Raw genomic sequence first — 14,784 nt, 5'->3', positions numbered from 1 at the left:
CATTTCAAACATGTGGCTTTATTGACCACATTAAATGAAATTTATATTAAGAGTACTTCTGTTAGTTTATAGGCAAAAATCTAAAAGGTCAGCATTCTGGGTTCCCTAAATTATTACGTTTGATTGCTTACTTTGACAAAATGGTCTGTGTAACATTACATCAGTATAACGATGTAATGTCTAACTTCACTGGGAAAGGATCAACTAGCAGAAAATTGTCCTGTTTGGCAGTTACTCATCTCTATTTAATGATAATTTGCATCCGTCTAACACCCTTTATCAGAGGGCCTTCTATCTCTTTTCAGATGCGATTAAGCTAACAATGGGAAAAGTTTTCACATTTTCTTGCCTTCAAAAAGGAAAAGTTAATTTAGACAGGGATATGCCCTTAACTTAAATGAGTTCTTTAGATGAATTGAGCAAATAGGCAAAAACAAAACAAAACAAAATTTAGTGTACTACCCAATGACAGTCATCCACATATTGTGCTATAAACCATTTGGATACAACCATTCCTGACTTTGTGATAATATAGGTAGGGTCTAAGTTTGAATTACATGTTTTAAAAATAGGCAAATTTATTAAATAACCATTACTGGAGAAGGTGAATTGTTTATTAAAGAACACAGTGCTACTTTGAAAACCCTTTATATGTACTCATATACACATATATACAACTCATATATTAAATACATATACTAACAAGATCCATAAGGCTGGTTGCTTGTCATAACCCAGCAGCCCAGTTACCTAATTTGCCACTGCTTGTGTTTGTGTGTATACACACACCTTTCTTTTACAATATTCAGACTGACCTTCTCCCCAACTTGAATTCAAATTAATGAGATTTTTCTAGAAAGATCAAGGTGGCTCAAAATGTAAAATAATTATTCACTCATTCGTCTAATAACAAACTGACTTTTGGCACTAAACTTGATCTAAGCTTACCCGTCCCCACTTTCATTTTTTTTCTTTTTAAAATAACCTTAACTCGTAACATAGTAAGCAGTGCTATCAGAGTCTTCAAGTAGAATCCTGTACTGGTCTTTTACTTACTAAACCCAAATGGTCCTAAGCTGGCTTCCAGCAGTTTTTGTTCCTTGAGCTAGATGTATAAATGCAGCCCCAAAGGCACTCTTTTATAAGAAGCATATTTAAAATTAAACTGTATTTAACACTTAAATTCTATGCCGCCCAATCCCTCAACCCACATACCTGAATAAAACTGAATTCCCTCCAGTTTAAAGCATTGCTCACTGAAGGGATAGAGGTGACTGCCAGGAGGGAGAGTAAGCCAAGGCTCATTATGCCAAAGGAGATATACATTTCAATCCTCCAAACTTCTTCCTCGTTCCAAGAGTTCTCGATATTTGCATGAACCTAATGAGAGCAAATGTGAATTTCTTTTATTTGGCAGAACATTAACTGATTCAGCACCGTTCACTCTTGGCATGAGAATACATCATATATGGATATATTCAAGTTGCATTATTTCAATTTAAGAGACTATGATGGAGAACCTATTAGTGGATGTTATTGTTCCAGGTGTGGGGAAAAGAGAAGAGGGAGTTAAATAAAAGGAGGACTAAGACTCTCTCTTTCCTTGCATATGTGTAAGGGGGCGAGTAAATCTACCATCTGCATTATAAATCACCACCATTCCTGGCCTGAAGTCCCAAGAACATGAATGCCAAGTGGTTGGTTCCAAGGTGACATAAAAAACGTACTGGCAGTTACAATTAGTTTTGAGGGACTTCTCCAAGTTGGTTTAAACTCGGTTAAATATTTTGGATACATTCTGGTCTTAGATCAACTTAGAACCCAGGAAGAGAATTTCTAAATTATGTCTCTATCTTCCTCTCTCACATGAAGAATATTTATATGTTAATTTATCTCTTTTTTTTTAACTTCTTTTCTTCAGGAAGCCGAGATTTCCATATGGATAAAATCATACCGAACGCAAATATTTATTCTCTTGAATTGCCTCATCAATATACTTTTCCAACTATTCAGTTGCCTCACTCAGATATAGTACTTTTCCAAATGTCTTTCCCTTACATTGATAATACATATATAATCAAGTCAGACTTGATTAACTCTGAATGTGTGGTATTCTGCACAGGGATTACTTTTAGAATTGTCTATTTACTTAAAAAAAAGGTTTATTTACACGTAAACAATATGATTAGAGTATACATCAAGGGTTGGACTCCTTGGGTTAAAGCTTTGTTTTAAATAAAATCTGTTCATGGATAACAGACTCTAACTTAAAACAGTTTAACTTTGTCCAGTTCCAGTTAACCAAACAAACTTGAAATAAAGAAAGAAAAGCTAGTTCTGAGCATGAGGTCCCTGGAACAATCATACCAACATCCCGAAGAAAGCCACAGAGCTCCTCTTTGGAAAAAGGCTCTTGTTTGATACCTTTTTGACATCTATACAACAATACAGAACAAGGACATACCTCAGCAGGACATACCTACAGCTTACAACCTGGATCTACCTGGCCTCCTGGTTCGTTCATTCATCCCACAAATACACTTTGGGAGTGCCTTACTACGTGCCAGGCACAGTTCTAGGCATTAGGCATCTATCAGTGAACAAAATGGACAAAGGTCCCTCCTCTCATGAAATAATGTTCTGATTAAGAGGAGGCAGACAACAGTAAATATAATCAACAAGGAAAACATAAAGTGTATTAGGAGGTGATAAATGCTATTGAAAAGAGTGAAGGTAGAGCAGAGGAGGAGGGACTGGAAGGAGGAGGAGGGACTGGAGGGAGGAGGAAGAATCTAGGGGTTGAATCAGAAGCGCATAGCAGAATTTAAAAGGGTGTCCAGGCTCAGCCTCCCTGAGGAGGTGAGATCTGAGCAAACAACTTAACAACCAGTGAGGGAGCTGGTGCAGCAGACAGCAAAGCCTTAGCATTCAGTTAGCGGAAGGGGTATTTTTACAGAGACAATGGCTTCAAGAACATCAATTTACCAAATTTTTTTCAAATAATTTTAGGTTGAAATTGTTGAAACAGGCCTAAGTATCTAGTGCTACAAAGCTGGATCATGATGCCTTGGTTCCTTACAAAATGCAAAAGCTCACATTTGTTTTGGTGCAGTGTCCTTGGCTGTCACAGGTAAATGCTACAGCAGATAACTTCAGTGAAACCCTTTACGTTACGTTTGCTCAGTGGGAATTATTGAGGAAAATCATACTCGGCTCCATCATCAAGCTCCTTCCATGAAGCTTTCCCTGAGATTTTCTTGAAGAGCTAAGTGCTATAAAGGTTCACCTGAGGAACTAAACCTTCACCAAAGTATCTTTTCAGCTTTTTTGATATCAAAAACCTTATAAATGTATGTCTCCTGATCTTGGCTTCCTATTCTGTTTTGTATTTTCACTAGTTGTAATTTTGTCGCATATGTTTACTGAGAGATGCCTCATTGTTTCATGGAACATGGCCAATCATAAAACATTAACTCAATGTTTAATGCTGAAAACAATCACTGCAATCATAACATCAAAAAAAAAAAAAAATGAAAGAATTGAATCCTTTATTTCTGTTCTTACTCTTCAAAGAAAGGTATAGTAGCAGTTTTTATCCTAAATGATTTTGGATCAGCCACGTAATTCTTAAACAGAAACACTGTGTGAAGAATAATTCTTTCCCCTCCCTAAATATACCAAAATTTCTATTACAAGATGTGTAAAAGCTCACACGACTTTAAATCTTACATTTTACAGATGATACTGATAAGGTATTTTACTAGTATCCAGTAAATAACGAGCACATTCCATACCTGCTGATAAGCCATGTTGAGAAACAAGTATCTCTCTGACCTTCTCATTGGTAAGCAGAGGCTGTAGGCAACATGGACCGAAGCGAAGAAAAAACTTAGTAATCCAAGCTGTTTTCTACACTGTAACCAGGTCTCCAACCAAGGTGGAAATTTCCTATATTTGGTGCCGTAATAAAGCTGATACGCAGCTGCCAGGAGACCTGCTAGGTATACCAGGGACAGCAAAGTAATGGCAACTATGGGCAAGGTTTTATTCACAATCTCAATAGGAATCTTGTAAAAGTCACTCTGCTGGTTTCTAGCATATGGGTGTATCACATCTCTGACAAAGGAATAAAGAAAGAAAAACGTGGCTAGACTTATGGCTACCACCACTGGCCCTCTCCAGAGAGTAAATAGTCGCAGGGGTAAATTTTCAATCTCCCTGGCTGATGATAATGATCCCAAGTCAACAGGAATGAAATTCAGCTGACGGGCAAGTTCAATAACCTGTTGTCGAGCTTGAATATTGTTGCTGCATATATAGACCTGTGGCAAAAACAAAAGACTCATCATTACTATTGTTTGTAAAAATGGTGACAGTGACGATCGCATGCTCCACTTCACCCATGGAACGTCATTTGTGACGACCTTGAGGGATGCAAAAAGTTAAGGAGGTAAAGCATTTATTAACATATTTGTCTATTTATTAATAGGTTAAAACTGTCATAGAAACAACAAAGTCCTTGCTACCTGTGGTGACCTGAAAATAAAATGCAGAACAATCCTGCTAGAGCCTGGGATCGGGAAGTCCTCACGGGAAGAAAGCCAGGAGGAAAGAAAGGTTTCTAGACCACGTGTTTCGGCAGCAGTGGCACGGTAAGGTTGAGGTGGAGTTTGGGCTGCTGGCCCTCTCCTGCCCACTCCAGCTCTCACTCTCACAGGCATCAGTGTGGGGTTGGCTTCCTGGACTTTCGAGGACAATATTCAGTTCTAGGACTGTAGTGATTCTGTCTAGTAGAGGGATTACAAGTACTGTCCTTTATAGATATTCAGCAAGAGAGAAGATGGGCATGAATTCTGGGTGGTTGAATTTGCAATTAAAATCTCTAACTTATGTCACAATGACATACTATTTATAAAATTTATCTTTGGTTTAGAAACTGATTGACCAAGTATCTGAAGAACCATGAATCTCAAGTTATTATTATTATTATATTACTTCACTGGTCAGAATATGACATTCTTTCATCTATAAATAGTGATACTATACCTATGTGGGGGAAAAATGGTATTATAAGGTTTAGTTAATTTAAATAGTAAAGCAACTGCCATTTTCTAACACTAAGATGTTACCTCTGTATAATATAATGACGTGATGAGTGGGGGGTGAGGGTGGACTTTCAAACTACACAAACCTCTTAGATAAATTACTGTAACTGAGAATTTAACAAGTATTTGTGAATTGTCACCAATTCACTGCTGAAGTGAGCCAGTATAACTTACGGGGAGGTCATCTTACTCAGGGCTAGAAAAACATTGCTATAAAATCTCTGGGTAATGTTTGGGGAAAACAAATTCCTAAATATATCCCTGAAGATGTTTATATAAGGTCTCTGGAACAGACCACACTAAAATATTTGCATGCTAAAATTTGCATTATGCTAATAATGTAGAGCTCTTCCAATTATTAATTTTACTTAACATTAACCAGAGGAGTAACAGACTCTATACTATTATACAAATGTTCACAAATTTCTAAAATGGAGTGGGGAAGAATACATATTCCAAAGAAATAAGGAAAAGCATTCTAAGGTAATTTATTACAGTTTTGACAATGGTGACCTTTTTTTTTTACTTCTTGTTAAAAAACCCTAAAGTAATAAAATTTAATTATAGATATAACCTATAAACTATAACATTTATTTAAATTTAAATAAATTTAAAATTTATTTAATTTATAAACCTAAACGTATAAATCCAACTTTTGTAATAAAGGCAGAGGGCCAAGAAATACAAACAAAACTATTTATGTAACTCACTTTAAATTTAATTATTTGTTCCACAGTTGTTGTTGATGAATTAAAATTATCAAGGGGTGCCTGGGTGGTTCAGTTGGTTAAACATCCGACTCTTGATTTCAGCTCAGGTCATGATCTCACAGTTCATGAATTCAAGCCCCACACTGGGCTCTGTGCTGACAGAGCCTCTCTGCTCCTCCTCTCTCTCTGCTCCTCCCCTGCTTGCTCTCTCTGTCTCTCTCTCAAAATAAATGAATAAATAACAATTATCACAATTATGGGCAAAGGATTAAATTTAGGTTTAAATTTAAACAAATTTAAATTTGGTATGTATCCATTCCTAAACTTTGATAGATATACAGAAGAAAAAAGGATTTAGAAATGACCTTTGGAAAGCTGGAAAGTATATAATCTTTTCCAACTCTTCCAAATCAAAGACCTGAAAGTGAATGGTTATCATGACTGGATATGCATGCAGTGGTATAATACTTGAATTTATTTTTTAAGGCATTTAATCTAAGGCATAAACTGTCTTTATCGACAAAAATAATAAAAGTCTTTTACCACCATGATTAACTATGATGCATGACTACACCTTTAAAAGATTTTTAAGGTGCACTATTTTACACGTTTACTTCTAAAAGTTCTCATTCCATATAGGCATTGATGGAGCTCCCATCTGCTTTATTCTCAAGTTGAACTAGATAGAACCCATATACTAAAAAAGAACCTAAGAAATCCAGTCTGCCTCTCCACACAGATTAAAATTTACACTTTAAATAAAATGGGCTGCACTATTTTAAATTCTATGAAGAATCTATGTAAAGTAAAAAGGTACTACTAAAGAATTCTTCTTGAGGATCCTACTAAATAGTGTTTCATATGAGATGGAATCCTGTTATCAAACAGCTGCCAGGAAGGAGAAGGGAGGAAGAAAGTTTGGGAGATAGAGGAAGAAAAAAGATATGTTTGTTATTGTTTCTGTTTTTGTGGAAGCCAGGAGAGACTCAAGGCAATGTGTCCCATTATTCATCAGCCAACTTTGCCTTTCCCTGAATTAGCTGGTGACAGGAAAAGTCAAGTGACAGGAAAATCCAAGTAATTTTCTTAGCTTTCCACATTATTTTATAGGGGTAGAAATGTACCCTTACAAGGTCAGGACACGATTTTTCAGATGCTCCTATACAGTTTTCAAAATGATAATCCTTGGAGAGTCAGAATTTGCTTTTTAGAAGTATGACATTTTTTTCACCACTTAAATTAGGGATTAGGAGGTACAAACTTCTAGTTATAGAATAAGTAAGTCATGGAGATGAAAGTAGAGATAGGGAACATAGTCGATAGTATTGTACTAATGTGTGGTGACAGATGGTGACTGCACTTCTCGTGGTGAGCACTGAGTAATGTACTGAATTGTCAGATCACCATGTTGTACACCTGAAACTAACAGAACACTGCATGTCAACTATACTTCAATAATTAAAACAAAGAAACGAAAATTTAAAAACAAATTTAAAAAAACACAAAAAACACATACCTGCCGGCTGGCATCCTTAGGTCCTAACTGAAGTGCCCAAGCTGAGACAACATTAAAGCCTTTGACAATCAGGGAATCTGGGAATAATGAAGCCAAATATTCAGCGTTGGATTCTGGATATTGGTTTATCCTCATGTTATTGCTCACATCAATCAGGATTTTACCCACAAGCAGATGTCTCAGGTCCCACAGGGAGGTGTAATGTTCTCTATGTATAGCAATAAATATTATATTTGTTTTTGTCAGAGCATCTTCATGATGAGTGACATCTACCACATGAGGAAAAAATTCGGAAGCAAATTTAGGATTTCTACTTCCTATAACCACATGATAGCCACATCTAATAAGTCGAATCGTCAGCGATTTGGCAAAATCCCCACTTCCAATGACACCCACGGTGACCTTCCTTGCATCTTTGATACCATTGATGCCATTAGGCAAAAAAGTTTCGCTAAGGTTCTTAGGGCTTCCCATCATAGAGATCGATTCCATGATACAGGCTCTTTCAAGATCACCAGAGATATCCTAGGGGAGAGAAAATAAAATCTTCATCAATTACTTATGACCAAACATTCAAACACTTCTAGACATTAAAATACTACCTCTCATTTCTAGAGGTGAAATATTTTGGCAAGGTGTATAAAACCTAGAACCCAGCAAGACACAATTTGTAAGCTAAAAAAGGATGTCAGAGTAGAAAAATGAACTGTCACAAAGTTGATATGCTAAAGTGTGGCTTCTAAATTTTTAATGGACACATGAATCACCCAAGAATCTTATTAAAATGCAGATTCTGACTCAGTAGGTCTGGAGTGAGGCCCAAGATTCTCCATTTCTAACAAGGTGATGCTGATGCTGCTGGTCTGCTGACCCCTCATTGAGCAGCAAGACACCATGGCACAAAAGGAACCAGACTGAAGTTTTCACCTAGAAACATGGTTCTAACAAGTCTGATTCCCCAGTTTGGCAACAGGTCAGAGGGAACCAATCAGAAATGCCACTAGAGGTAGAGGGGACCGTGCTGGCATGTGACAGCTCACATGACAACAGAAGACAAAAAAGCCACAAAAAACAAAAAAAAATATTTAAACTAAAACTGGCTAGAATCATTTAGGATGGAGTCAATCAATGATCCTATACACCTCCACAGCTAATGAGTGACTTTATTCTTAAATGAGAGATAAATCAGCTAATAAAAAATGAACCCCTGCATTTAAATAAGAGTTAAAGAAAAACAGGCTTTAAAATACAACAAAGGATTCCACTGACTTCTGTTATTCACCCTATATCCTATACTTTACTGAGAAAGACAGCATCCCAATGAAAACGGGGTTAGTAATGTGTTTATGGTCTTAAATTACACAATACTTATGAAATCTTTTTCTTCCCCTTTTATTTGTTGGCTTCACAGAATAGGATGCAGTTTATTTTCCCTGAAAAAATTTATCAAATTCTTTTTTACTTAAGTAACATCTGAAATGTTGATATGTGTAATAACTTGCTCAAGAAGACACATCAGATGGCCATGAATCAGTGTCACTGCTGGATCTGAACAAAAAACACTCTTCCACTCCATCCCCATTGCGCAATGTCTTTTATGCTTACAGCAGATGGATTTAACGGATTTTACAGGAACAGGTAGAATGCTTCAAAAAACATGTTTTTGGGGTTTTAATTAAATGACATTTGAAATGTAGAAGAAAGCCAGAAAAACTCAACTTCTTACCCTAGAAATGGATCACAATGACTCAAAAAACCTGTAAGTTAATCTTCAGAAAAACAATAATAATATTGCCTAATACTCACATAACACATTCTATCTGCCAACTGTGCTTTTTTTATTCATTGACTGAACCCTGCAACCACTCTGTGAGACAGGTGCTAATGTTGCCATGCCCACTGTGAACAGGAGGCACCACACATGCAGTAGATGACTAATTTGTCCAAGGTGAAAGGTGAGAAAGTCAGGAGCCATGATTAGAACCCATGCAGTCCAGCTAAGGCATGTTGTCACTTTGGTGCATGTCAAGAATTTAAGAGAGGGCTTTTTCTTTGAGTGGGGGGTGACATGGAATAGTTAGTTATGGTTGTGCTCAACCACAGAGTAGTATATTCTCCTTCTCTGGCCATGGTTTGCTCCTCAGCATTAGCTAGTGATCTTAATGTCTAACTCAGATCCTGGGAAGGGAGAAAACTCCCTATTTTTGAATCTATTACACGTTTCCTTTCACACTTTTCAAGATAGAAGGGGGTGGTAATTATCTGCTTCCCATGCACTCAGAAGGCCAGGCAGAGGTCAGAGGCACCAGAGTAATACAAAACATCAACATCCTCTTGGAGAAATCATGGGCTATCTTGGGAATCAAGAGCAGTTAAAAAAAACAGATATAATTAAATCAATGGTCATTTCATTCAACAATGCAAGGTGAACTGGCCAACTTGACCCTAATCGTATATGTTACCTAAGGGGGAAAGAGTTATCAGACTCACACACAGGAACCCAAGTGTCCTGTTTCCCAGTCCTGAGTTCTCCTGAGTAGAGATTGTGGCATCTCCTAAATACGAAAACTGCCCCACTGGCGTGACCTGAGGTTTGCTGACTCTGCTTGGTGCTATGGGAGTAGTAGGGGATCCCAGCACTTGAGTAAATGAAGATGCAGAAATCCAATCTCAGAGCTACTTCTTCCCACAAGGGAGAATGGCCTGCTAAAGCAGTGGTTCTCAGCTCTTGCTGCACACTGACATGACCTGAGGAGCTTTCAAACCCAGCGATACCCAGTCACCTCCACCACTCCACCCATTTTTGTTTAACTGGTCTGCAGTCCAGCTTGGGCATCAGGATTTGTTTGTTTCTATGTTTCTGGAGATCATCAAGTGTTTTAATTAAATGCAGCCACACTTGAAAACAACCCTACTAAAAGATTCAGGATTGAAGCTAATACTTAAATTTGGTATTTAGAAAGAACAAATGTGGCTTTTTGATCCTCAATTATGCTCGTTTTTACACTGTTGCTCGTAATAATGAAAAGTAACACTAGCAGAGTAACGGTTGCCCTCTGGAGCAGAGGAAGCTGAGGAAATGCACGCTGTCCTTTCCCCTCTCCTTCTTGGGCAGGAGCAGAATCAGAAGGTCCACTCACTATTTTGCAATTTCCCTTTTTCCACTTTCTGGAAAGGGCAGTACTGCTCTTGAAACTGTGTCATCCCACTGCCCAGCATACTTTGTTCCTGTTGTTTCATCACATTCAACATTTGGAATGGTCAGTGATGGTATCTTTTCTTTCTGTCTGCAAAGGGACTCCTCAACTCTCCAGGCATCAGGGGTTCTGCTGATTGGAGCAGATGGGAGTTACTGACTTGCTCTGGAATAATGTCTATCAAACTTTAATGTGAATATGATCACCTGAGATCTTGTTAAAATGCACTAGGTCTGGTGTGAGGCTCAAGATTCTGTGTTTCTCCCAAGCTCCTGGGTGATGGCCCTGGTCCTTGTAGTTCATGGGCTATAATTTGATTAGCAAGGTCCTGGAGTCTCTCTACCTTCTCAGATCAAAGAATTGAGAAGACTGTGTCATTTATGGAAAGTTTTGTTTATGTGGTGTTGAGGAGAAAAGACAGGCTGAGGCCTCCGAAATCACCTTGTTTCCTGAGTCTCAGTTTCCTTTGTTAAATGGAAAACAAAGAGGTTGTACTTGACTCCTGCAGTCCAATACTAAAATCCTTTTGTCTCCAAGTCTTAAGGCTATATAATAATAGTAATATCACTACTTTATATTTCACACTGTGACACTTCAACTTTATGAGCTCGATTTAAGTGTGATGTAAGTAGCACATGGGTGGGTTCCTTGAAATTTCAAGGTCACAGTTTTTCTTGAATGGCCATTCAACTTGCTGTTTGCATTTAATACTTGAAGTGTATTTACCATCAAGGTAAAAAAATTGGATTATACTCAGCTATGTGGCCTCCCTCCTAAGATTTTGTTTAGAAGAGTTTCCTTGACATTCCTCTGGCTGAATGGCAGCTGTTATGCTACATAAATAGAACCTAATTTATTTCACATATAAACATCTAGGGCATTCATTTTTGATGACAGTAACTCTGAAAAGGCTGACCTCAGATATCTTGATAACATTCACAACCTGATGATTTAGATATGCTACCAAGAAAATGTAATCCCCCAGGACCATGATGTGGGGTAGGTGTATTTTTGACTTTGCAAGGCCACATCTGAACCTTTCTTCTCTCCTGCAAACACTTGGCTCCACTGAGGCTCGTGGCACCTCATAAAACTTTCTTATAAGCACTGCTTTTATCTACTGACTTCTAGCTTATTCTTTATCACTTAGTGCCTTTGGCCCCCAATACATACACAGTCTTCCTCTCTACACCAACAGTGGTCATCCTTCTCCAGTATGTCATCATTCAAATGGATAAACCATTCAACCTCATGGCCTCTTGTTTCTGTCACTTATTCATCAAAAATAATGAATCTCTGCCTCCACCCCACTCAGTCACTCATTTTCTGAGCCTTCCAATAATCCTAGTCAAATATTCAAAGTGATAATTCTAGACAGCAGAAGAAATCTGATGCATTGACCCACTGTTTTCTCACTCTCCTTCGACCTCCTCCTGGTTTCTCTTTACCCATCCTAAATTCCAAAGGATATAATTATTGTCACTTGCTTAAAAAGATTAACTCTTGTTAAGGACTAAATGTTTGTATCCCTCCCTGCCCAAATTCTTATGTTGAAATGCTAACAATGGGAAGGTATCAGATGGTCTGGATTTTATAAGGTGATTAGGTCATGAGGGTAGAACCCTCTTGAATGGAATTAATGCCCTTATAAAATAGACCTCAGAGAACTCTTTCTCTCCTTCTGCCATATGAGGACAACAAGATGATAGTCCATGAACCAGGAAGTGGTACCTGAATCTGTTCTGTAAATAAGAATGCAATAAATATTCTTGGGGCACCTGGGTGGCTCAGTCAGTTAAGCATCTGGCTGTTGATCTCAGCTCAGGTCTTGGTCTCAGGGTCATAGGTTCAAGCCCTGTGTTGGGCTCCATGCTGGGCGTGGAGACCACTTAAAAAAAAAAAAAAAAAAGAATGCCATAAATAATCTTTGTTGAATGTATCAAAAAAAAAAAAAAAATGTGAGGTCCAGGGGCACCTGGGTGGCTCAGTCGGTTAAGTGTCTGACTTCAGCTCAGGTCATGATCTTGCAGTCTGTGAGTTTGAGCCCTGTGCCAGGATCTGTGCTGACAGCTCAAAGCCTGGAGCCTGCTTCAGATTCTGTGTCTCCCTCTCTCTCTGCCCCTCCCCCACTCACAGTCTGTCTCTGTCTCTCAAAAATGAATAAACGTTGAAAAAAAAAAAAGTGAGGACCTAAAGAGATGTAAAAAGTCTATAGGTAAGATCCCTCTCTTTGCTGATCAAGACATGTTAGCCCAAAGTGAGTAAGTGATATGCCAGTGTCATGGTCACTGGCTGAGCGCAGAAAAAACATCCTGATGTTGATTGTCCTGATTGTGTCCTTTATTGAAACCTCAGTCCTAGTCTTTCAAACTGGTGTACCCTCTTTCTCACCTTCCTTACTTATTATCCTTTCTTTAAAAAATGTAGTTGCCTTCGTCTGTGCTTTTTCAGTATTAAAATATAATTATGCTTATTCATTACAAGTATTATTTTCCATGTCTCCAGTAAAATAAAAAGTGACTTGAATACAGTTTTTCATTCCCTTTTTGCACAATTAGCTCAATTTATCATTGTTTATAAAAGTGTCTCAACCTCTTACCCCCTCCGAAAGACTGACTAGCTAAGAGAAAGAAATTGCAAACCATTTCTAAATACCCTGCAAAATATCTAGGATGGGTATTTTTCTTCTGTAAATAGCTTTTAATCTATGAAACAACAGAGGGGGAAATGCTGAGTAAAAAAACAAAACAAAACAAAAAACACTTCCTGAAAGAAAAAATAAATACAGCAGATCAGCACAACAAAGAAATAATAAAGGTGGTAAGAGTGTGTGGGGGTGGAGTTGCGTGAGATGGGGTGGAGGAGGTGGTTTGGAATTTTCAGGGTTCCCAGTAGTGGAGCTGCTACCAGGACTCAATCTAATCAGTCTTGAGGGTGGGGGAAGAGGCAGGAGTTCAAATTCAAATTCTGCTTCTCCCAATTTCACCCGCAGTGATGAGTGATAATAACCATGGCTCGGAATAAGTTTTTCCATCTAAAAAATGAACTGCCTGAGGAGTAAAAACTGACACCAATCCTTCTCCAAGGGGTGGGGAAGATAATAAATGGAAATCTCTGGAAAAAATTCTCTTTATCTCTCTGCTCTATTTTAAGAGCAAGATTTTTAGGGCATAATTTTCAACAAGTTTTGGCTGAGGCTGAACACAAGGCTGAAAGACGATTTAGGACACTCAAAGAAGCAGCCAATTACCTCCTAACACATAATGGCCTAAACACCCCACGGGTGCATAATTGGCTAATAAACAGAATGACTACTAGAAATACTTTTTCGCAAAGCAGCGCCGCGTGATACTCAGTGAGATGCGCTACATGAACCCAAAGTGATAGGTAGACGATCAGGAAGGCTAAGGTAACCTGCCCGTCCTTTCCCTTTGGGGCACATCCTACCTGGGACGATGTCTCTCCTGGCCTTTCTCCTGGGCCCAACCTCAGGACTTTCTGGGAGCTCGTGGAAGACCAAGAGGAGTAGAGGGCGGAATAGGTGGAACAGACACCCTTCTCCACCCTTCCCACTCCTGACCTCGAGATGCCAAGAGATCAGGACTGACGCCCGCAGAAGGCGCGGAATCCGGGGAGGACGGACGCAGCGCGTGGCGCCGACTGCATCTTGACCCTCAACTCCGCCGCCACCACCTGGTCTCGCGCTCCTACCCGACCCGCTCACCTCTGCGCCTCCCGCGCCGGGCAGGGACGAGCCTGGCAGCTCTGCGGACAAGGCGCCGACACCCCAGGGGCTCGTCCGCGCTCTAGGGCCTAGGGACCGCGCCTCCGACCGGCGGCTGCAGGGTGGCTGCCGCGGCAGTCGCGCTCCGGCGGCTTCCCCGCCTCCCCGAGCTGGATCGCGTATTGCCGGAGAGGAGGAGGACGAGGGAGGCGCGCAGAGGCCGGTCTCGCAGTGACGCGCCGCTAGGGGCTGCGCGCGGGGAGGGCGCTGAGCGGGCCGGGAACGCTAACTGGAGGGCCCAGCGGGCGGAGGTGTGGAGCCGTGCGGCGTCTGGAGGAGTCGGGGAGCTCGGCGGGGTCAGGAGAGGGCGCGGAGAGAGCTGGGGAGGACTGAGAGAGAGCGCCGACCCAGGCAAGCAGTGCCGCGGGGAGCCCGGCTGCCTCGCTCCAGCTTTGAGTATCCCCTGGACTGGGAGCTGCTGAGAATCCGCCTCTCGCCTGCGGCCCCCACTCTGCCCTCAGTCTCCGCAAGG

General features: G+C 39.9%; 1 protein-coding gene and 1 long non-coding RNA gene across 2 annotated transcripts in view; one reads left to right on the top strand and one right to left on the bottom strand.

The window, feature by feature from the left end:
• LOC125929891 (uncharacterized) overlaps positions 1 to 4,938 on the top strand; it is an 18,474-nt gene extending 13,536 nt beyond the window's left edge. Inside the window, exon 3 of the long non-coding RNA XR_007459991.1 lies at positions 4,490 to 4,938. This is a non-coding gene — a long non-coding RNA (uncharacterized LOC125929891). The remainder of the gene's footprint in view (positions 1 to 4,489) is intronic.
• Positions 1 to 14,784, bottom strand: part of STEAP2 (STEAP2 metalloreductase) — a 21,184-nt gene extending 6,400 nt beyond the window's left edge. Inside the window, exons 1-4 of the mRNA XM_049641415.1 lie at positions 14,253 to 14,784; positions 7,332 to 7,856; positions 3,795 to 4,322; positions 1,216 to 1,380 (exon numbers count right to left, since the gene is read on the bottom strand). Coding sequence (XP_049497372.1) covers positions 1,216 to 1,380; positions 3,795 to 4,322; positions 7,332 to 7,823 — 1,185 coding nt within the window. The 5' untranslated portion in view covers positions 7,824 to 7,856; positions 14,253 to 14,784. The remainder of the gene's footprint in view (positions 1 to 1,215; positions 1,381 to 3,794; positions 4,323 to 7,331; positions 7,857 to 14,252) is intronic.

This window comes from Panthera uncia, chromosome A2, assembly GCF_023721935.1.
Source record: "Panthera uncia isolate 11264 chromosome A2, Puncia_PCG_1.0, whole genome shotgun sequence".
Lineage (NCBI taxonomy): Eukaryota > Metazoa > Chordata > Mammalia > Carnivora > Felidae > Panthera > Panthera uncia.
The sequence above is the reverse complement of the archived record's forward strand: the minus strand, read 5'-3'. Positions and strand labels throughout refer to the sequence as shown.